At 54.2% G+C, this 21981-nt stretch overlaps 5 protein-coding genes across 5 annotated transcripts; 4 read left to right on the top strand and 1 right to left on the bottom strand.

Moving 5' to 3' along the window:
* The first annotated feature begins 423 nt into the window (after nucleotides 1-423).
* Nucleotides 424-6276, top strand: IWZ02DRAFT_441493 (clathrin heavy chain). Its single transcript, XM_066766916.1, has 6 exons — nucleotides 424-639; nucleotides 695-715; nucleotides 776-802; nucleotides 864-5459; nucleotides 5509-5628; nucleotides 5683-6276. Exons 1-6 carry the CDS (start codon nucleotides 601-603, stop codon nucleotides 5914-5916), a joined length of 5037 nt encoding a protein of 1678 aa, XP_066625918.1. The 5' UTR covers nucleotides 424-600; the 3' UTR covers nucleotides 5917-6276.
* A 910-nt stretch (nucleotides 6277-7186) lies between these two features.
* IWZ02DRAFT_371440 (pyruvate carboxylase) lies at nucleotides 7187-11287 on the top strand (the record flags this gene model as incomplete). Its single annotated transcript, XM_066764565.1, has 6 exons — nucleotides 7187-7331; nucleotides 7389-7681; nucleotides 7890-8464; nucleotides 8523-9691; nucleotides 9834-11131; nucleotides 11183-11287. 6 exons carry the CDS (start codon nucleotides 7187-7189, stop codon nucleotides 11285-11287), a joined length of 3585 nt encoding a protein of 1194 aa, XP_066625917.1.
* A 4531-nt stretch (nucleotides 11288-15818) lies between these two features.
* Nucleotides 15819-16151, top strand: IWZ02DRAFT_487242 (uncharacterized protein; the record flags this gene model as incomplete). Its single annotated transcript, XM_066769342.1, has 3 exons — nucleotides 15819-15872; nucleotides 15930-16060; nucleotides 16112-16151. The coding sequence occupies 3 exons, from the start codon at nucleotides 15819-15821 to the stop codon at nucleotides 16149-16151; spliced, it is 225 nt and encodes a 74-aa protein (XP_066625916.1).
* Nucleotides 16152-16776: 625 nt separating this feature from the next.
* On the top strand, nucleotides 16777-17671 carry IWZ02DRAFT_429788 (eukaryotic phosphomannomutase; the record flags this gene model as incomplete). Its single annotated transcript, XM_066766009.1, has 2 exons — nucleotides 16777-16878; nucleotides 16964-17671. 2 exons carry the CDS (start codon nucleotides 16777-16779, stop codon nucleotides 17669-17671), a joined length of 810 nt encoding a protein of 269 aa, XP_066625915.1.
* Nucleotides 17672-18285: 614 nt separating this feature from the next.
* IWZ02DRAFT_511069 (putative zinc metalloprotease) lies at nucleotides 18286-21867 on the bottom strand (the record flags this gene model as incomplete). Its single annotated transcript, XM_066770519.1, has 7 exons — nucleotides 21639-21867; nucleotides 21551-21579; nucleotides 21359-21496; nucleotides 21211-21308; nucleotides 20723-21162; nucleotides 18598-20672; nucleotides 18286-18492 (listed from the first exon to the last, which is right to left on the bottom strand). The coding sequence occupies exons 1-7, from the start codon at nucleotides 21826-21828 to the stop codon at nucleotides 18286-18288; spliced, it is 3177 nt and encodes a 1058-aa protein (XP_066625914.1). The 5' UTR covers nucleotides 21829-21867.
* Nucleotides 21868-21981: the final 114 nt, after the last annotated feature.

Here is a 21981-nt window from a genome sequence, read left to right as displayed (position 1 = left end):
ACAACGTAGGTACCTGTTGCTGTGATTGACCACAGACTGATGAAATTCGACTGATTTGAATTTCTCAAAGTGCTCTTCTTCACCAAATGCCATTGGTTTGCTCTCCAGATAGCAGGGCCAGAGTTGGCGTTGGTAGATTTAATTGCCAAAGCTGCTGCCGAGTGTGTAGGGAACTTTGAGTTGGGAATTCCGACCAGGCCATAAATTGATTAGCCCATGCATCATTTGGTGTTCTTAAGACACTCGAGATCAGAACCAAGGGTGGAGTCTGAATGAGTTTGTTGTTGTTCGTGGTCAAATGCTCCCCCGAAGTTGGCGCCAAGGTGCAGCTCCCGCTGCCTAGTCGGGCCTAGCGCAGTTTGGCCGTAGCTCGCCGCCAAAGCAACCGACTCCTGACAGTACGCTACCTTGTCCTGCCAGCATCACCTCTATTCCGCACCCAAACCTCTCCTTCTACCGCGACTCACTTACCCGCAAGTTGGGCGCCTAGCTTGTCGGCTTTCTTCTTGTTGATTCCCCTCTCCTTACCTAATTCCCGGAGGTGTCGAGACGTGTTGATGAGCTGGCTTTTCCGAACCGCAATCCCGCAAGCTAGTAGCCATGGCGCCTCTTCCCATTAAGTTTTCCGAGCTACTCCAGGTATGCTGCGCTAGCTGCTCCGGTATGCACAAGAGCTGACAGTTGAATCTCGCAGTTGACGCAAGTGGACATCCTCGTACGTAGACCGCTCCGCGGAGGAGACTAACCCCAGAGCTTTGCGCTGACCACCATGTAGCCTTCGTCGATAGGTTTCAACTCGTGTGTAAGTTGTCCCGGATGACATAAACCTCTATCTCAGGATGCGCCATTGACACGTCTGCTAGACCCTCGAGTCAGATCATTACATTTGCGTCAGGCAGCAGACCGACCAGACCGCATCCCCCGAAGTCATCATAATCGACCTCAAGAATGGCAACAACATCATCCGGAGGCCCATCAAGGCCGACAGTGCCATCCTGCACTGGAACAAGCAGATTATAGCGCTCAAGGCCCAGCAGCGGACACTCCAGATTTTCGACCTGTCGCAAAAGGCCAAGCTCAAGTCTACTACAATGAACGAGGATGTTGTTTTCTGGAAGTGGTACAGCGAGACAAGCCTGGGTCTTGTTACGGACAACTCGGTCTACCACTGGAACATCTTCGATCCGAACCAAGCGTCGCCCGTCAAGGTATTCGACCGGAATCCCAACCTGGCTGGATGTCAGATCATCAACTACCGCGTCAATGACGAGGAGAAGTGGTCAGTCATTGTTGGAATCTCTCAACAGCAGGGTCGGGTTGTTGGTGCTATGCAGTTGTACTCGCGGGACCGCGGAATCAGCCAGAACATTGAGGGCCACGCCGCGGCATTCGGAACTCTGCGCCTGGAGGGCGCGCCGGCAGATACCAAGGTCTTTACGTTCGCCGTGCGAACTGCAATGGGTGCGAAGTTGCACGTGGTAGAGATTGACCACCAGGCCGGTAACCCCACGTTCCCCAAGAAAGCTGTCGATGTTTTCTTCCCCCCGGAGGCCACGAATGACTTTCCGGTCGCGATGCAGGTGTCGCAGAAGTACAACGTCATCTACCTGGTCACCAAGTACGGATTCATCCACCTCTACGACCTGGAAACTGGCACTTGTATCTTCATGAACCGAATCTCGAGCGACACCATCTTCGTCACGGCGCCTGACTCAGAGTCGTCTGGAATCGTCGGTGTCAACCGCAAGGGTCAGGTCCTTTCGGTCACCCTTGACGAAAACACCGTGATACCCTACCTGTTGCAGAACCCTGCAAACGCGGAATTGGCGTACAAACTGGCTTCACGGGCAGGTCTCCCAGGTGCCGACAATCTGTACGAGCAGCAGTTCGAGAACTTGCTGGCCTCTGGTCAATACGCCGAGGCGGCAAAAACGGCAGCCAACTCTCCTCGCGGATTCCTGCGCACTCCCCAGACGATTGAGCGATTTAAGCAGGCCCCTGCTCAACAAGGTCAGCTTTCTGTGATTTTGCAGTACTTTGGTATGCTGCTCGACAAGGGCAGGTTGAACCAATACGAGACTCTGGAACTCGTTCGCCCGGTCTTGCAGCAAGGCCGCAAGCACCTCCTGGAGAAGTGGTTGGGTGAGGGCAAGCTGGAATGCTCTGAGCAGCTCGGCGACATTGTCAGGCTTCACGACTTGAACTTGGCTTTGACCATCTACCAGCAGGCCGGCTCTTCTCAGAAGGTTGTGGCTGCTCTTGCAGAACTTGGCCGCTTTGACGAAATTCTGCCATACGCCAAGCAGAGCGGCTACACCCCTGACTTCACCGTCCTGCTCCAGCACATCGTCCGTGTGAACCCTGAGAAGGGCGCCGAGTTTGCAACTGCTCTGGCAAAGGAGGAAAGCGGACCTCTGATTGACATTGACCGCGTGGTCGACATTTTCCAGTCCCAGGGAATGGTGCAGCAATGCACTGCTTTCCTGCTCGACGTTCTGGCACCGAACTTGCCGGAGCAGGGTCACCTGCAGACGAAGCTGCTGGAGATGAACCTCCTGAACGCTCCTCAAGTCGCAGATGCCATTCTTGGCAATGAAATGTTCTCTCACTATGACAAGGCCCGCATCGCTTCGCTTTGCGAGAACGCTGGCCTTTTGACCAGGGCCCTGGAGCATAATGATGACCCTGCTGCAATCAAGCGCATCATCGTCCAGACAGACAAGCTTCCCGAGGAGTGGCTTATCAACTACTTCGGCCACCTCACCGTGGAGCTCTCCCTGGACTGCCTGAATGAGATGTTGAAGGTCAACATTCGCCAAAACCTGCAAGCTGTTATTCGCATTGCTCAGAAGTACTCGGATCTCTTGGGTCCTACTCGCATCATTGACCTCCTGGAGAAGTACCGCACCGCGGAAGGTCTGTATTACTACCTCGGTGGAATCGTAAACCTGAGCGAAGACAAGGACGTTGTCTTCAAGTACATTGAAGCCGCCACTGCCATGGGTCAGCTCAACGAGGTGGAACGCGTTTGCAGGGAGAACAATTTCTATGACCCTGAGAAGGTCAAGAACTTCCTCAAGGAGGCCAAACTCCCTGAGCAACTTCCCCTCATCATCGTTTGCGACCGCTTCAACTTTGTGCATGACTTGGTCCTGTATCTGTACAAGCAGCAGCAGTTCAAGTCCATTGAGGTGTACGTTCAACGTGTTAACCCCTCTCGGACTCCGGGAGTCATTGGCGGTCTTCTGGACGTCGACTGCGACGAAAACATCATCAGGAGCTTGCTGCAGTCTGTCAACCCCGCGTCGATCCCGATTGATGAGCTTGTGTCCGAGGTCGAGTCCCGCAACCGCCTGAAGCTGCTCCTTCCGTTCCTCGAGGCTACCCTCGCTAGCGGCAACCAGCAGCAGGCTGTCTATAATGCTCTGGCCAAGATCTACATCGACAGCAACAACAACCCTGAAAAGTTCCTCCGCGAGAACGATCAGTATGACACTCTGACTGTCGGCAAGTACTGCGAGGCTCGTGACCCCAACCTGGCATTCATTGCGTACCAAAAAGGCCAGAATGACTTGGAGCTCATCAACATTACCAATGAGAACTCCATGTTCAAGGCCCAGGCCAGATATCTGTTGGAGCGCTCCGACCCTGAGATTTGGGACTACGTCCTGAGCTCGAACAACCTCTTCAGAAGGTCCGTTGTTGATCAGGTCATTGCCACTGCCGTTCCTGAGTCTCAGGAACCCGACAAGGTCTCGATTGCGGTCAAGGCCTTCATCAGCAATGATCTGCCTGGCGAGCTGATTGACCTGCTGGAGAAGATTATTCTCGAGCCTTCTGCTTTCAGCGACAACCCAACCTTGCAGAACCTGCTCATGCTCACAGCTGCCAAGTCTGACAAAGGTCGTTTGATGGGCTACATCCAGCAATTGGAGCACTACTCCCCTGATGATATTGCTGCCCAGTGTATTGAGCTTGGCATGTACGATGAGGCTTTCGAGATTCACAAGAAGCACAACAACCATCTAGAGGCCGTCAGCGTCCTCGTCGACCACATTGTCAGCATTGACCGCGCTCAAGAGTATGCGGACCGTGTCGACTTGCCGGAGGTCTGGAGCAAGGTTGCAAAGGCCCAGCTCGATGGTCTTCGTGTGACGGACTCGATCGAATCCTACATCCGTGCTCAGGACCCGTCGAACTACAACGAGGTCATCGAGATTGCCACGCATGCTGGCAAGGACGAGGACCTGATCAAGTTCCTCAGAATGGCTCGCAAGACTCTTCGCGAGCCTCCGATTGACACCGCCCTCGCCTTCTGCTTTGCTAGGACCAACCAGCTTGCCGAGTTGGAGGACTTCCTGCGTGCAACCAACGTTGCTGACGTCGAAGCCTCGGGTGACAAGGCCTACGAGGAGGGTTACCACGAGGCTGCCAAGATTTTCTACACCAGCATCTCTAATTGGGCCAAGCTTGCAACCACTCTCGTCCACTTGGAAGACTACCAGGCGGCCGTCGAGTGCGCCCGCAAGGCCAACAGTACCAAGGTGTGGAAGCAAGTCAACGAGGCCTGTGTTGCTAAGAAGGAGTTCAGTCTTGCCCAGATTTGCGGTCTCAACCTCATTGTTCATGCCGAAGAGCTGTCGGACCTCGTCAAGCAGTACGAGAGGAATGGCTACTTTGATGAGCTCATCTCCCTCCTCGAAGCTGGTCTTGGTCTCGAGCGCGCTCACATGGGCATGTTCACGGAGCTCGGTATTGCTCTCTCCAAGTATCACCCCGAGCGCGTCATGGAGCACCTCCGCCTTTTCTGGTCTCGCATCAACATCCCCAAGATGATTCGTGCTTGTGAGGAAGCTCACCTGTGGCCCGAGCTTGTCTTCCTGTACGTCCACTACGATGAGCCCGACAACGCGGCCTTGGCCATGATGGAGCGCGCTGCCGACGCTTGGGAACACCATTCTTTCAAGGACACGGTCGTCAAAGTTGCCAACCTGGAAATTTACTATCGTGCTCTCAACTTCTACCTGCAAGAGCAGCCATCTCTTTTGACGGATCTGTTGCAGGCCCTGACTCCCAGGATTGACGTCAACCGTGTTGTCCGTATGTTTGAGAAGTCGGACAACATTCCCCTGATCAAGCCATTCCTCCTCAACGTCCAGACTCAAAACAAGAGGGCCGTCAACATTGCGATCAACGACTTGCTCATCGAGGAGGAGGATTACAAGACGCTTCGGGACTCTGTCGAGAACTATGACAACTACGATGCGGTCGAGCTTGCCCAGCGCCTGGAGAAGCACGACCTTGTATTCTTTAGGCAGATTGCCGCCAACATTTACCGCAAGAACAAGCGCTGGGATAAGTCGATTGCCTTGTCTAAGCAGGACAAGCTGTTCAAGGATGCCATTGAGACAGCCGCCATGTCTGGCAAGCCGGACGTTGTCGAGGAGCTTCTCCGCTACGTAAGTGCAGTGTCCAAGTGTTGTTGCACATCAGCTGACGTGTGTACAGTTTGTCGACATTGGCAGCCGCGAATGCTACGTCGGCATGCTTTACGCCTGTTACGATCTGATTCGCCCCGACGTCATCTTGGAGGTGTCGTGGCGTAACGGCCTCCACGACTTTACCATGGTAAGTTGCGCAAGAGGATGACTGCGGTTGGGTTGTGAAACTGACGTGTCTTAGCCATACATGATCAACTTCCTCTGCCAACAGACGGCGACGATTGAGCTGCTGAAGAAGGACAATGAGGAGCGCAAGGCGCGCGAGGCGTCGCAGCAGAAGAATGACGAGAGCACCTCTATCCTCGGAGGCTCACGTCTCATGCTCACGCAGGGTCCGAGCACGCCGGCTCCAGTAGCTCCCTATGGACAACCCAATGGAATTGCGCCGCAGACCACGGGCTTTCGCCCTTTCTAGGCGTTGACGAACGCTTTCTAGGCATTGACGGGGGTTATGCGAACAGACCAGCAACTGCCACGACCTTTTTGCTTTCGTTATGACGGGCCGTTCTACGGAACGATGAGGTGCTAGGTCACGGGCTTTGCATGGATTTGGTCTTGTTGAACGGGAATCGGGGCTTTCTTTTTCTCTCACTTCGGGTTCCGTACAGGGCAAAGCGGAGGGGAAATGTACTACTGATGAGCGTTGACGAAGGGAAAGGACGTTTTTTTTTTTTTTTTTTTTTGCATTTTGAAAAAGATTCACACTTTGAACTGTATTCTAATTTGACTGCTCCTCGTTGGGACGGTAAATGATGCATCTGATTTCTGATTCCGCTCGTCGACGACGACGACGTGGTGGTGAAGGTGGAGTTGCCAGGCGAGCTGAAGATTGGAATGCCGCGAGTCAGCGGTATCAAGTGGGTGCGGGATTGAGTGGCAGACGTGTTACAGAGAAGATCGCGATGAACTGGAGCTGGACACGGAGAAACAAGACAGCATGATACAGATAGTTGGCGGAGTGTTTCGTTGAGGGTCACGGGTCAGACGGGAGACCTGCTGGCGGAGCGGCTCAGGACATAGCGGGCTTGGCATGGGATGGACTGAACAGAGCCACCTCAGGAAATACGGAGTACGGAGAATGGGATGCGTGCGGCGACTACGTGGACCGGGTCATTTTTGAAATGGATCAATGGTGGTTGTGACGACTCCACCATTGCAGCCGCGATCGACGCGTGGATGGACACAGGCGCAAGGGGGCTCATGCGAGAATACACCGAATACCGATGATGACTCTTTTAACCCCCTCGCTAGCCGAAGCAAAGCGGCCATCCGAGGGAGTCAGTGAGAGCTGGACGAAGGGAAGGCCGAGGAGCGCGAGAGGCGTCAAAAGTAGCGGCCGCTCAAGCTGCGGCGCGGGCCAAAGCCAACCGGGCGACGCGTATGAGGTTGAATGGAAAGTCGAATTGAGTGCTGAATGACATTGACGACTGATCCAGGCAATTGTTACCTATCGATGCGGGCGGCCAAAGCTTCTCTCACTGATGCAAGCAAGGTGTTGTTGCTCGAGCTTTGCTTTTGACTTGTAGCTACCCCCCCTCCTGCCCACCCTGGCACACCTGGCCCCCGCCATCAATACCCTCCCTCCCTACGTCAATAGAAAAGCCCGCCGCGCCCGTCTTGCTGCTCTCCTCCCGACAACCCTCTCGCCCTTCCTCGCATCCGCTTCATCTTCTCAATCCCTCATCATGTCGGACGGCATCTGGACCGACAGGCGTCCCAGCCAGGCTGTGGCCGTCGTTGACGACGATGACGACCATGTCGACAAGAGGAACTCGGTTCACCAGCGGTTGCGCGCCAACAGCTCCATCATGCAGCTGAAGAAGCTCCTGGGTGAGTCCATTTCATTGTTGCGCCCGCCAAACTTGCATGCTTAGACCAACTCAATAGTCGCCAACCGTGGTGAAATCCCCATCCGCATCTTCCGTACCGCCCACGAGCTGTCACTGCACACAGTCGCTGTCTACAGTTATGAGGACCGCCTCAGCATGCACCGCCAAAAGGCAGACGAGGCCTATGTCATTGGCAAGCGTGGCCAGTTCACGCCCGTGGGAGCGTACCTTGCTGGCGACGAGATCATCAAAATTGCGCTGCAGCACGAGGTCAACATGATTCACCCAGGCTACGGTTTCTTGTCTGAGAATGCCGACTTCGCTCGCAAGGTGGAGAAGGCGGGCTTGATTGTGAGTGAGCTCTAGCTTTTATTTACGAAATTCTGTTCGCACCGTCATAGGCCGCCGCTATCCACTCCCTACCTAGCGCGCCCCCCAGATGCCGCATGTGGTGCTGCAGCATTGCTCTGCGCTGCCATCTGCTTGGCGTCACCCCGCCAAGAGCCTCAACACCTGCACCGCGAGCAAGATCCAGCTGCTGACCGTGACACTATTATAGTTTGTTGGCCCCAAGCCCGAAACAATTGATGCGCTCGGTGACAAGGTCTCGGCGCGCAAGGTCGCCATTAGCGCCAATGTGCCAGTCGTCCCGGGTACCGAAGGCCCCGTCGAGAGGTACGAAGAGGTCAAGGCATTCACCGATCAATATGGTTTCCCCATTATTATCAAGGCTGCCTTTGGCGGTGGTGGCCGTGGCATGCGTGTCGTGCGCGACCAGGCGAGCTTGAAGGACTCGTTTGAGCGCGCAACTTCCGAAGCCAAGTCCGCCTTTGGCAACGGCACCGTGTTTGTCGAGCGCTTCCTCGACAAGCCCAAGCACATTGAGGTCCAGCTTCTGGGAGACAACCACGGAAACGTGGTGCACCTGTACGAGCGTGACTGCTCTGTCCAGCGTCGTCACCAGAAGGTTGTTGAAATCGCCCCTGCAAAGGACCTGCCTGTTGAGACGCGCGATGCCATTCTCGCCGACGCCGTCAAGCTGGCCAAGTCCGTCAACTACCGCAATGCTGGCACTGCGGAGTTTCTGGTGGACCAACAAAATCGTTACTACTTCATTGAAATCAACCCCCGCATGTAAGTTGAGGAGAAGCTCAGTTTCGCGTTTCGGAATGACAAACTAATGCCTGCGCAGCCAAGTCGAGCACACGATTACCGAAGAAATCACTGGCATCGACGTTGTCGCGGCCCAGATCCAGATTGCTGCGGGAGCTTCGCTTGCACAGCTTGGCTTGACCCAGGACCGCATCTCGACCCGTGGATTTGCCATCCAATGTCGTATCACCACCGAGGATCCTGCAAGCGGCTTCAAGCCCGACACGGGCAAGATTGAGGTTTACCGCTCTGCTGGCGGTAACGGTGTTCGTCTTGACGGTGGCAACGGTTTTGCCGGTGCCGTCATCACACCCTTCTATGACTCCATGTTGGTCAAGTGTACCTGCCTTGGTTCCACCTATGAGATTGCCCGGAGAAAGATGATTCGGGCTCTCGTCGAGTTCCGTATCCGCGGTGTCAAGACCAACATTCCCTTCCTTACTTCTCTTCTTACCCACCCCGTCTTCATTGACGGAAATTGCTGGACGACGTTTATTGATGATACCCCCGAGTTGTTCGCCCTCATCGGCAGTCAGAACCGCGCCCAAAAACTGCTCTCCTACCTCGGTGACCTCGCTGTCAACGGCAGTCAGATCAAGGGACAAGTCGGCGAGCCCAAGTTCAAGGGCGAAATCAAGATTCCTACTCTTCACACCAGCGACGGCAAGGCCATTGACACCACTGACCCTTGCCCTAAGGGTTGGAGAAATGTCATCCTCGAGAAGGGACCTGAGGGCTTTGCTAAGGCCGTCCGCGCTAACAAGGGCTGCCTGATCATGGACACGACCTGGCGTGATGCTCACCAGTCTCTGCTCGCCACTCGCGTGAGGACTGTTGACTTGCTCAACATTGCCAGGGAGACAAGCCACGCCTACTCCAACGCATGGGCGCTTGAGTGTTGGGGTGGAGCCACCTTTGATGTGGCCATGCGATTCCTCTACGAGGACCCCTGGGACCGCCTGAGGAAGATGAGGAAGCTCGTACCCAACATTCCGTTCCAGATGCTCCTGAGAGGTGCAAACGGTGTCGCCTATTCGTCCCTCCCTGACAATGCCATTGAGCACTTTGTCGAGCAGGCCAAAAAGAATGGCGTCGACATCTTCCGTGTTTTCGATGCTCTCAACGATGTTGAGCAGCTCGAGGTTGGTGTGAAGGCTGTCATCAAGGCCGGTGGTGTCGCAGAAGCAACAATGTGCTACTCTGGGGATAGTGAGTGTCCTCCCAAACCCGTTTCTGTTCTCCGTTCTCCCTTGTTCTTCTTCTCCCCCCGTTGTCCCATATCCGTCACCCGCCACAGCTAGGGAGCATTCGTACTTACCACCCTCGACTTTGGGTGCTAACAAGTCTTCAGTGCTGAACCCTCAGAAGAAGTACAACTTTGAGTACTACATGAGCCTTGTCGATAGGATTGTTAAGATGGGCGCTCACGTCCTCGGTATCAAGGACATGGCTGGTGTCTTGAAGCCAAGGGCTGCCACCAAACTCGTCGGAGCCATCAGGGAGAAGTACCCTGATCTGCCTATCCACGTGCACACTCACGACTCGGCCGGTACAGGTGTTGCTGCCATGGTCGCTTGTGCCCAGGCTGGCGCCGATGCCGTCGATGCCGCCACCGACAGCATGTCTGGCATGACCTCCCAACCAAGTGTTGGTGCTATTCTCGCCTCGCTCGAGGGTGGCCCCCATGACCCCGGTCTTGATGGCCACGTCATTCGTCACCTCGACAGCTACTGGGCTCAACTCCGCCTCTTGTACTCTCCATTCGAGGCTGGTCTCACTGGACCTGATCCTGAAGTCTACGAGCACGAGATTCCTGGTGGTCAGCTTACCAACCTCATCTTCCAGGCTACCCAGCAAGGTCTTGGCGAGCAGTGGGCTCAAACCAAGAAGGCCTATGAGGAGGCCAATGACGTTCTGGGCGACATTGTCAAGGTCACTCCCACTTCCAAGGTCGTCGGTGACCTGGCTCAATTCATGGTGTCCAACAACCTGTCCAAGGACGACGTCATTCAGAAGGCGAGCCAGTTGGATTTCCCTAGCTCTGTGCTTGAATTCTTCGAAGGTCTTATGGGCCAGCCGTACGGTGGATTTCCGGAGCCCCTCCGCACGCAAGCTCTTCGCGACCGTCGCAAGATGGACAAGCGTCCCGGTCTATACCTCGAGCCCATCAACTTCGAAAAGGTCCGCAAGGATCTCAAGGAGAAGTGGGGTGGCGCCAGCGAATCGGACGTGGCAAGCTACATCATGTATCCCAAGGTCTGGGAGGACTACAAGAAGTGGCAGAAGCAGTATGGAGACCTGTCTGTCCTGCCGACTCGCTTCTTCCTTTCCAAACCTGAGATTGGCGAGGAATTCCACGTCGAGCTCGAGAAGGGCAAGGTCCTCATTCTCAAGTTGCTTGCAATTGGACCGCTCTCAGAGCAGACTGGTCAGCGCGAGGTCTTTTACGAGATGAACGGAGAAGTCCGCCAGGTCACTGTCGAGGACAAGCACGCTGCCATCGAGAACACCAGCAGGCCCAAGGCTGACATCAACGACAGCAGTCAGGTCGGCTCGCCCATGGCTGGTGTCGTGGTCGAAGTGCGCGTACACAACGACTCTGACGTCAAGAAGGGTGACCCTATTGCTGTTCTCAGTGCCATGAAGATGGTAAGTCGATCAGGTCAAGGATGAAAAAATGAATGCTAACAACTATGACAGGAAATGGTCATCAGTGCACCGCACTCAGGCAAGATTGGCTCTCTGATGGTCAAGGAGGGTGACTCGGTCGACTCTCAAGACTTGATCTGCAAGATCGTCAAGTAAACGCTCCTGAGGCAAAAGCGTCCCGCAGGAGTTTGAAGGTGGAAGGTGATCTGTGGCATCTCTTCCTATTTTGGCCCGCCACAACTTGGATAACTTGCATCGACACTATGCTTCCTATGGCAAAGCCGACGGCCCGTCCCACAGCTGCGGTATCAAGTCAGCGCACGGAATATGTGCTTGGAGAAATTCGAAACAAAAACGTGGACTGGAATGGACGACGACGTCTTAGAACGCACGGCAAACCCGAAACATCGCAGAGGCAGCCGGGCTGTTGATGACAGCGGTTTGTTTGCTCGGCTCGCACTTCCCTCTTTCCATTTGGCTTCCTGGAATCCCTCCGAGTCACGACCTTCTATTCATAGCACCCTAGAATACATATGGGTTGGAAACGATTTCTTTGTGTCGTCGTGCCACGTTGAGGTTTGACTCACTCCTGAATGCTCTCTGTGTGTGCCATGCCGAAAGCGCAAGAATGATCACAAGCCGATCCTCTGTTCTTTTTTGTATCTTCGCAGCGTCTATGTCGCACTAAACACTAAACCTTCACAGCATCTTTCCCGATCAAGCGCCAGCGTCTTCACTGCTCAGCCGTCCAACGCATCGCACTACGGCCGCTGGACCATCTTAGTTTGTTTTAGCGCGGCGCCTCACCAGCGTGGCTATTGACCCCAAACCACCATCTATGATCCATAACCCTCGACGTTTATGCGCCTCACTTTGCCAGACATCATCAGCAATAGCTAGCCGCAGAGAAAACCATGATCGCGAGCTCTAATCTTGATGGCGATGACGATGGCGGCGATGGGCGTGCCCGGTGTTTCTAATCATCAACCGACTTTGACAACGACTGGCTGGCTCGCAGACATGTCGCCTGTCTGCCTTCTGTGGCTGTCGGTTCATCCATATGCAATTAACTACTACCATTCGCTCTTGCTGTGCATGAATGTTTGCCTGTAAGTATAATACCTACATGCTGCACTTGCCCTCGACCACGGCACCCCCCAAACCAATCAAAATCCCAGTAAACAAAAAACAAAACAAAAAAAAAAAGATCCTAACGAATTGGAAATGCTGAGCAAGGTAGGGAGGTCGACTGAGGCCGGCACACCCCTGCCTTTGCATCTGGTTCGTTCGCGGCTAGCACGTGTTGGTTGCGTGGATGTGCGTGGGCGGGAGGGCATCCATGAAATTATAATGATGATGATGATGATGATGGGGCTCTTGGTTCATTCTTAGTCGCCATCGTCTGGGTGCCAATGTGATCGTGATGGGTGTGTGTGTGTGTGTGTGTGTGTGTGTGTTGTGTCGAAGGGAAGACGTGGTGGAAAGATGACGATGATGATGTTGACAAAGACATTATTTTTACATCAAGGTTCCTCTCTATTTTTTTATTTTATTTTAATTTTTTTTTTTTGTCTCGTCATCGTTCCAGATTCCACGTTCTTGACACCCACACACTCGGCACTCGGTCAGTTCCACGGGAAGGAAAGACCAAACTCAAATATCTCCATCGTTCATGAGTAGCCAAGCACCGAAGAAGCCCTACCTGGGTCGAAGAAACAAAGGAGCTCGCGCGCACGAGGGCATGCGATCTGGACGAAGCAGTCTCCACACTGCGGCCATCAGAGCTTGATCCCTGTTCGGTCTGGGTGCCTGATGAGTGGGTGGTTGCTGGTGGCTGGAGCATGGATGGGTGGCCGGGCCAGATGCACTAGACGATGGAGGGTGGGAGGAGGGTGAGAGGGAACTGGGGCGCCTGAAGTGTGGGGTGCATTCGCATGTGCCGGCATGTGAGGGGAGGTGTGAAGAGCCGAGGGGGATTGGAAGTTTGGCGGAGAAGTATATGATTGGACGGCGGGCGTTCAGTTCGCTATTAGAGACTGTGGAACAACGGTGGCATGCGGAAGGTGATTTTAAAAGTAATGTCTCTCTGTCGATTCACATCCTGACGTTGTAGTGAGATAGACGCCATGCCACCGAATGCTAGTTCTACAGCTAGGGAGCATTCGCTCGCAGCCACAGCCACGCTCAACGAGCAGTCGTTCGCAACTATAGCCACGCTTTATGAAGCAGTCATTTTCCATTACAACCGCGCCTAGGGAGCAGTCATTCGCAATAGCAGACACGCTTAGGGAGCAGTTGCTGATTACCACAGCCACGCTCATGAAGTAGCCGTGCGTAATCACAGCTACGCTCAAGGAACTGTCGTTCGCGAGCATTTAGATTCCAGGATTGCTATGTCTTTTGACCAGTCGAAGGTACTTTCGTACCAATCTTTCCAGATCGCTTCGCACTCCACCCAGGCCCTCGCTTCCACCCCGGACCTCGCGGCTGTGTCTTGTCAGTGAATACCAAACCAGGTGTAAAGAAATACGTGGGATGCATACCTCGGATAGGGCACCCTTTGACGTCCAGTCATCACTTCCATAGTGCAGACGAAGTACTCCATGAATCTTGTAGTTTTTCTTGTACCAATCGACCGCAGCATCGCGTGCTACTTTCGTATTTGCCCTTGCAGAAACATAGTCTGCTGCGTCACTGCGTCACTGCGTCGTCGCTGCTTCATCGTCGTGGAGACACTGGACGCCTCCGAAGGAATCCCGCCATCCACCAGTCATGTTGGTGGGAAACTGACAGTCGAAGCCTCTCATCAGACAGCGGTGACATGGTTTCAGGGAAATCGTAGCTGCGCGCACAGACTGCAGACGTGAATGACAGTTGAAAGATAAAGAATCCGATTCGTCAAACCCGTCGCTAGGCTTGAGGGAGATTGGTTGCGAAGAGGGACTTTCGCAATGTGTCATCCTTATCCATTTCTTGTCGTGCAGTCTGACTTGTGTTGATGGCGGAGGAGACTATCTTTCTTGACGGCCACTTTGGATCGCGACAGCTGAAATTTTGCATGATCCAGGATCTTTTGCCTCTTGACCTTGCATGTGGTAGGCTGACGTGGTGTTCGACTCGAGTCCGAACTTGTGGATGCTTCTCATTTGACACCTTTCTCTGTTTGCGTGGGTAGTACCGCCAGAACTATGATTGCCCAGGGTGTGTAACATGCAACAACCTATTATCTTCTGGTCGCCCAAGAGGCTGGTTGCTCAAGTCAAGGTTCATACTTTGGCGGATGAGAGATTCGAGGTTCGGAGCTTACACTAGGATTCGGAGGCTCCATTGGTCCCCACCAGCGGACCAGACAGCAATTTACTCAGTATCTATCAGCTGCACGTTTCTTTGTCAAGACACTACTTGCTTGTAAGCTGGGGGCGGTCTGTTGGACGACGCTAGTCTGCGGTGCTCCGCCGTCCGAGCACCTGGTGGTTTTTGGTCGAAGGCCTCGTTGCTCCGTTCGTCACCTTTCCACCGCGGGAGCCCACTGCTCAGCAGTCTAAAACAGCTGCCAGCTCGCACTTCGGTGATGCGAAAGAACGAAGTAGTCCGAGGCCACCTCAGTCATTGTAGACAGTCTTTCTAAGGTTGGATCCGAATACACGCAACCTATTCGGACTGATTGCCGTCAGCGGACGTCTAAGAGTGGACGATGGACAACAGATAGCGGAGGGCCCGCCATCCAGCTTGGTTGCGGGCCATCATGGGCAGACGATTAGACTTTGGGAGCTGCGCCTCGCGTGCTTCACCGAGCATTCCAAGCTGTGGTCCCATCAGGGAAGCCTTCGGGCCTATTGGAGGAGGAGAAGCTTCGAGCTCAAGTTGGACTGGGACAGCCCAGGTCGATTGAGGCTGCAAAAAATAGGTTGTGGGCGGAAAGTCCGATGTGGGCGAGCTTCGACAGGGAAGGCAGACCTTCTGGTTTCTGGGGTTGTGCTGTTCATTTCCCCAGATCGATCCCGACATGTGCTTCTGTGTTGGGTAAAGCAAGCTCCCACCAGCACCGCCGTCTTCGTAGTACTCTGCTATCTCGTTCGCGCACTGTTATTTGAACGAATTCTACCATGGCGTCTAATATGGCGGTAAGGCTTCAGACGAAGAAACGGCAAGGCCGATGGAGGCACGCGAGCATTGGGCGTGGCGATCGCTTGGAGGGTCGAGAATGGTATCGCACCGACTAGGGAGTCTGATCAGCGCAAAGGTTGATGCAGCGGCGCGCATCAATCAAGGGCAAAAGGCGGGCCGGGGCACATTAGTGCGTGGAACAACAGTCGATGACGAAGCAGGGGCGCTGATAGATGCGTCTTAAGCACGACGGTCGAAGCCCCGGTCCCTGACAGTCGTGGATGGTTGGATGGCGTGGTCCGCCGTTTCCGCTTGTGGATGCTGGCTGGCGTGATGTGAGATTCCTGATGGCGGGGTATGGTGCTTTTCGTCATCACTCGGTGCCACGACCCTGCGCCCTGGTGTCGTCTGGGCTGATCGTGGCCCAGGAATCACTCGCTTTGGAACGCGAGGGGACGCTTCTGCTTGGGATAAAAGACGCGGGGCTGGCCACTCGTCGTGCGCATCTGAAGTCTTCAAGTTAGAGACACCATCACTACGTACAAATCCTCCAAATCTCCAAACAAATCAAACATCCAAAATGGTTGACAACAAGACGCCTTCTTCGCCTCCTCCCGCCTCCGGTCGCCGTAGGGTATGTATTGTCCCTTGTTTTTGCATGAAAGGCCGGAGTTGCTAACACCACTTGAAGTCCTCGACTGCTTCGGAGAAGTTTGCCGCCCTCGAGGCAATCAAGCGTCAGAATGAGAGAGCTGCGGCCGCACGAGCAAGCTTCAGTGACCAACAGAGGAAGCCTGGGTTCATTGGACAGATGTGGCTCAAGTAGGTGACCCGCCGAAGGTACTGGTCCACTGAGATGCTAACCTCACTAAGTTGGACAAGAGGCCCAATTTCGCCGCCCGAGTCCAAGTGATGACATGGTCGATCGGGGATTGAAGTCAGCTGGAGAAATACGATGCGGGGTGAAATGAAAGACGAGTAACTTTTCAACATGGGATAAATGTCCGTACCGAAAGTCGATCAACATGTTCGTTCGGCGTGGGGAGCAACAGACTCTGTACTTTTTCACTGTAGCCAGTCATGGAGTTCAGATGACGAGCAAAACAATGCAAGCGAATTTCAATCGAGTGTATGCAGCCCAAAGTATCAAGTTGTTGCACGAAATGTTTCTGAACCGACGCGAAGGTGGTGATGATCAGACGTCCATGACGATGGCGTATCCAGATGTCGCGGCAGGGGATTGTGACTGCAACAAGCATGCCAAGAGTTGCACAGTCAGCCAAAGTGGGTCCCGCTGCGCGGTGGGTAGCGCCTGCCCCGCATTGCTATCGATTGTGAATGCTCACCGCCTTTGGTCCCTGGCTAGGCGCCTGGGCTGCAAACTGTCCTTACCATCCCAATCTCACTTCTTGACTGTCCATAACTGCCCGGCTTCCTACTCTCTCTTCTCTGCCCCAGTCCTCACTCGTTTTCCTCTCACTTTCACCTTTTATTTGCCCCCAAATCTGTCACGTTCGTTGCCAAAATCCACCAGCAACATGGCCCAAGCTGCGAGCATCTACCCACCTCTGAATGAGCGTCCGATCAAGAACGCGGTTGTTCTATTTGATGTCGACGGCACGCTGACCCCGGCGAGACGTGTGAGTTCCCCAGATTCTCCACCTATTTCCCCCCGCTGTGGAGCTCATTGAAGACTCTCAATGGCTGACGTGACCTCACCACCAGTCTGTCTCCCCCGAAATGCTGCAGCTGCTATCTGAGCTCCGCCACAAGGTCGCCATTGGTTTCGTGGGCGGTTCCGATCTTGCCAAACAGCAGGAGCAGCTGGGCACGCGCGAAATCCCCGTCACCACGCTCTTCGACTTTTGCTTCGCCGAGAACGGCTTGACGGCCATCCGAATGGGAGAGCCACTGGCCTCGCACAGCTTCATCAAGTGGATCGGCGAGGACAAGTACAAGCAGCTTGCCAACTTCATCCTGCACTACATTGCCGACATGGACATTCCCATCAAGCGCGGAACCTTCATCGAGTTTCGCAACGGCATGATCAACGTCTCGCCCATCGGTCGTAATGCCTCTGTTCAGGAGCGCCACGAATTTGAGGCCTACGACAAGCAGCACCAAGTGCGTGCCAAGTTTGTCGAAGCCCTCAAGCAGCGCTTCCCTGACCTGGGCCTGACGTTCAGCATTGGCGGTCAAATCTCCTTCGACGTCTTCCCCAACGGCTGGGACAAGACGTACTGCCTGCAGCACATTGAGAACGAGAAGAACCTGCCCGGCGGCGTCGACTACACGACCATCCACTTTTTTGGCGACAAGACGTACAAGGGCGGCAACGATTGGGAGATTTACGAGGACCCGCGGACCGTGGGCCACAGCGTCAAGAACCCTGAAGAGACGGCGGAGGAGCTGAAGAAGCTATTTTTCAGCTAAAGGATACCCGGTGTGACACCAGTGCAATGAGCACCATGGAATTGGCGTTTTAGAAATGGCATGGTCAAATGCCGACTCCTCGATCAACAGGGAAGACATGATGTGTAGATTCGACCAAGAATTGTAACATTACAGGACAGATATCTTTGGGGCGAGCTCATGGTCCGCCTCCGTTTGGATACTGTGTCGGACTTGAAATTGTTTGTCGTTCAGGAACACCGAATCTTTGCTCATCATCCGCGCTCAAAGCCTGCCCCATCTAGGACGCACAAAGAGACGCGTAGACAAAACGCATAAGGTAGACGAGAAAGATCTGACGCAAATACGTGACTGTGACTCATTTACTGCAAGCTACGAAGGGACTAGGTATGCCGTATTTACTATTCAGCCAATCGGACAGCTTACCTGCATGTGCACTGGCACAGTGGGTGAAGAAAGAAACGAGAACCCCCGGTTCTATCTTCAGCTGTGCACGACAGCTTACTTGCTAAGCGTATTTGTGGCAGCAGACGGACGACTGCTCCCCAGGCGCGGCTGGGACGGCATACGACTTCTTTCTAGAATGTCTCATTTCTTTCTACACCCACTGTGCTGGCAGATCTAAATTAGAAGCCCTAGTCACTCTCATCGTCATGTTCCTCGCTGTCGTCATCTTCGTCCTCTTCTCCCTCACTCTCGTCCTCCTCCTCTTCCTCCTCCTCCTCCTCCTCTTCTTCTTCCTCCTCGCCGTCTTCGGGCTTAAGGCCGTAGTCGTCCTGGAACGAGGCAAGCGTGCGAACTTCGGGCTTGAAACCAACGCTCTCGAGGTTCTTCTTGAGGTTCTGTAGGATATAATCAACATCATCATACTCAAGAAAATTTGCCGGGGGGGGGGGGGGGGGGGGGATTGGAGTGAGTGTGGAGAAGTGACGGGGGAAGAAACTCACCTCCTCCATGATAGTCGCGCAAGTGACGACGCAATTGGCCTTGCCGGGCAAGAAGACGGGGAGCACAAACTCCTTGAGGACAGCCTTGATCTGCTCGACGCCGACCTCGCGCACGTGCTCCAGCATGCCCTTGCTCCAGTCCTTGGGGATGCCCTTGACGACCTGATTGACGAAGCCGAGAGTCGCCGCGCTGACGACGGTGGGCTGCTCGTCGGCGAAGCCCTCGACGATGGTGCTAATGGCGCCCTCGAGCGCGTGCTTCTCGAACGGCCGCGCGCCCGAGATGAAGTCCTCAATCACGCGCCGGCTGATGTCGTACGCCTTGTACGCGTCAGGCGACCGGTAGATGCGGTAGCCCAGCAGCCCCGTGTCGGTCCCGCGCGCGAACGACGTGCCGTAAGCCAGGCCCGTTCCGCGCACCGCAACCCACAGCGGGCCCTCGACGGCTTCGAGGTACGCGAGCGCGACAATGAGCGCTGGCAGTGACGGGTGCTCGTACGAGTCTGGCCCGCGAGACGTGAAGAGCGCGTACGACGAGTCAATTGTAGGCATGGGGATGATGTAGCTGAGGGCTCCCGGATGACGCGCGGCGTCGCTGAGAGCCTCCTTGCGAGAGTCAAGCGGCGCCAGAGGCTTGGACGTGTCGAGGTTGTCGAGGAAGGGTGCCCACGAGGACACTGGCGAAGGCAGCTTGGGCACGTCGGCAACAACGAGGACGCGCATGTTGGAGAATTGCAGCAGATGCTTGCGGAATGACTCGAGGCGGTCGATGACGGCTTGCGGGTCTTTTTCCAGAAGTTTGGAGATGCGCTTCAGGTACAAGGCCTTTACCAGCGTGTTTTGCGTGCGGCTGGACGAGTTTGGCGAGTAGTGGATCATGGAGTCGACCGCGTACGCCATGTCGTGTCCGGAGCGCTTCTCTTCGGGGATGTCTGCCAGCATCTTGGTCAGAGTAGCCTTCAACCTCTCTGCATCGAAGATGCTGTTGAACAGCAGGTCCTTCAGCCAACCTATGGCAGTTTGGTACTTTTCGCGGTCAACCGACAGCCTGACGCGCAGGAGTTCAGAATTCCCGAGAGCTACTCCATTGTCAATCCTGTTAGTGACCGTGTCCTTCTCAAGTTCCGTTACAACTTGCTCAAACTCAATCCTCTTTCCATCCCGCATGAGGGGGCTTGTGAAAAAGTTGTTCTTGTAAAGAGTGATGAGCGGCTTCAAGTCGAGAGGAATTGACCCAGTCGTGAAGATGAGGCTGATGTGCACAAAGTTGCTCTGCACGGATTCAAAGTGCATGAAGAGCGGGTTGTTGGACTTGTCGGAGTCCACATATTTCTGAACGTCGTTTTTGAGCTCGCCCATCTTCTTTGCGGCACCTGACCGAGCTGTCGTTGTCGGAATGAAGTGAATTGATTCAGTCCCTGGGACCTCGAATCGGTCCAAAACTTCGGGAGGGATCGGCTTGTCGTTTTCAGCCTTGGCCTCTTCCAACTTTCTGGCAAGCCTCTCGAGACCCTCCGGTCCCAGACGCTCCTTCTGCTCTGCCACCCGTTGCTTCTCCTCTTTTTTGAGCTTCTTAGACAGCTTCTTAGAGGGGACGCCAAGGATCGAAACGTGATGAGCGTCGGCGAGCCATCTCGAAAGGTACTCGCGCCATTTCTTGTCGTCCCATCCTCTAAGCTCTTCAAATACATTGAGAGAGTGCAGAGAGTCGAAGAGGGTAGAGCCGTTCCGGTTCCCGAAGCAGTGATCTTGAATCACGACGTCGGTGATGCTATCGAGCGAATTTTCGGTGGTGAGCATGATTTGCTTCTTTAGTCTTGTGATGCATTCGGACATGTAAGTCATGTCGAAAGGCTTCGAAGCTGCTTCCTTGAGAATGTCCAGCAGTCTTTTTTCAACCTCTGAAAGCTTTCCAGTCGCCACACTGCTAAGCGTGAACCAAACCACAATGTCAGGGCGACTATCCGTGCTGTAGTAGACTGCAGATGCAATCTGCTCCTTCTCGACGATGGTATTCTCGAGAAGAGATGCAGATGATCCTGCCAAATAGTAGAGTAGAACGTCCATGGCAGTGCCTGAAAGCTGAAATCAGAGATTTGGAGGGCGGTTGGATTCAGCAACTCACCGTTTAGCATGTCATTGACCTTTGGTCCGAAGAAGCCTACGAGGATTTCTCCAGAGGACTCGTCTTCTTCGGGAAACTCCACAGTATCAAGAATAGTCTTGGACAGCGGGGGAGTCTGCTCCGAATCCACCCAAGGACGCTTGAAGGGAGCGTTCATGGCTGGAAACGAGTCGATGATGCTGTCCTCAAAGTTGTCCAGTATTTCCAGCAGGTTCTCATGATCGACCTCACCAGTGATGACGAGACACAGATTCTTGGGCTGGTACATTTCCTTATGGAATTGTCGGATACGATCGGCTGTAAGGACACGAAGTTGCTCCATCATACCCCCGGTCTCGTAGCGGAAACCATTGCCCTCGGGGTATAAATGCCGGCGAGCTCGCAACTCCATAAGTTCGCCTTGAGTGTTTTGGACGCCTTGCATTTCCGAGTACACAACGCTGGTTTCGTTAGCTCTCGCAATCTCTCTGCGAAAAGAGGGAGGTTACCCGGCATCGTGTCCAGTGCCATCTACGTGGTGCACTTCGGTATAGCACCCTGCATCTGTCAAAGTTGGCAGAAGCACATGCTCAAGGTACACGGGCAGCTGAAACAAGTCAGTACACATCATATCATCTTCAATCCTGGGTTACTCACGATTTGGGCAAATCCATCCCACCCTGCCGTGTCCAAGGTGTACGCAGTATGGTCGGTAGCTGTCCATGCGTTGGTATTCGAATAGGCTCTTGTGGCCAACCGGTCAAGTACACCCTTGTACTTGTAGTTCTTGGATCCCTGGAAATCATCAGCTTTATGTACGATTGCCAATTATCAGCCCCAGTGACGTACCATAAAGCAAAGGTGCTCCAGTGTATGAGCTAACAGAAGAGTCAGCCACGTACAAGGAGCATTTGTTGGAGCGCACATGTTCACCTACGAGCGCCTGAATCGTCATGTATCTCGGTAGCAAGAGCAAAATAGCCATTGACCTTGGGGCCCTTGCGGTCGACGACCACGACCCTCATGCCAGTTCTGTTTGACTCATATTGCGAAAATTTGGCAGGGTTGTAGTCGGCCTCAAACGATTGGACAGACCTAAAGTTGGTCTTGCCTAAGATTCCGGGCATCGCGTCGAATGGCCAAAAAGGATTGAGAGGCCTTCTGTTCCGTCTCCAGGGTAAGCCTAAAGATGGGTCAGTAATGCCAACGGAGTAGGGTAATGTTTGCTGAAGAAACGGTCAACGGCAAGCAGGACGCGCACAAAACTACCCTTTCAGGAA

Source organism: Phyllosticta citriasiana (genome assembly GCF_038021145.1).
Source record: "Phyllosticta citriasiana strain CBS 120426 chromosome Unknown IWZ02scaffold_2, whole genome shotgun sequence".
Taxonomy (NCBI): domain Eukaryota; kingdom Fungi; phylum Ascomycota; class Dothideomycetes; order Botryosphaeriales; family Phyllostictaceae; genus Phyllosticta; species Phyllosticta citriasiana.
This window is presented reverse-complemented; position numbering and strand designations above follow the sequence as displayed.

Bases quoted from the DNA above. Each gene is read 5' to 3' on its own strand.
- IWZ02DRAFT_441493 (XM_066766916.1), top strand. From the start codon at position 601: ATGGCGCCTCTTCCCATTAAGTTTTCCGAGCTACTCCAG. The intron at 803-863 runs GTAAGTTGTCCC...CACGTCTGCTAG, and splicing joins CGATAGGTTTCAACTCGTGT to ACCCTCGAGTCAGATCATTA. The intron at 5,460-5,508 runs GTAAGTGCAGTG...ACGTGTGTACAG, and splicing joins TCGAGGAGCTTCTCCGCTAC to TTTGTCGACATTGGCAGCCG.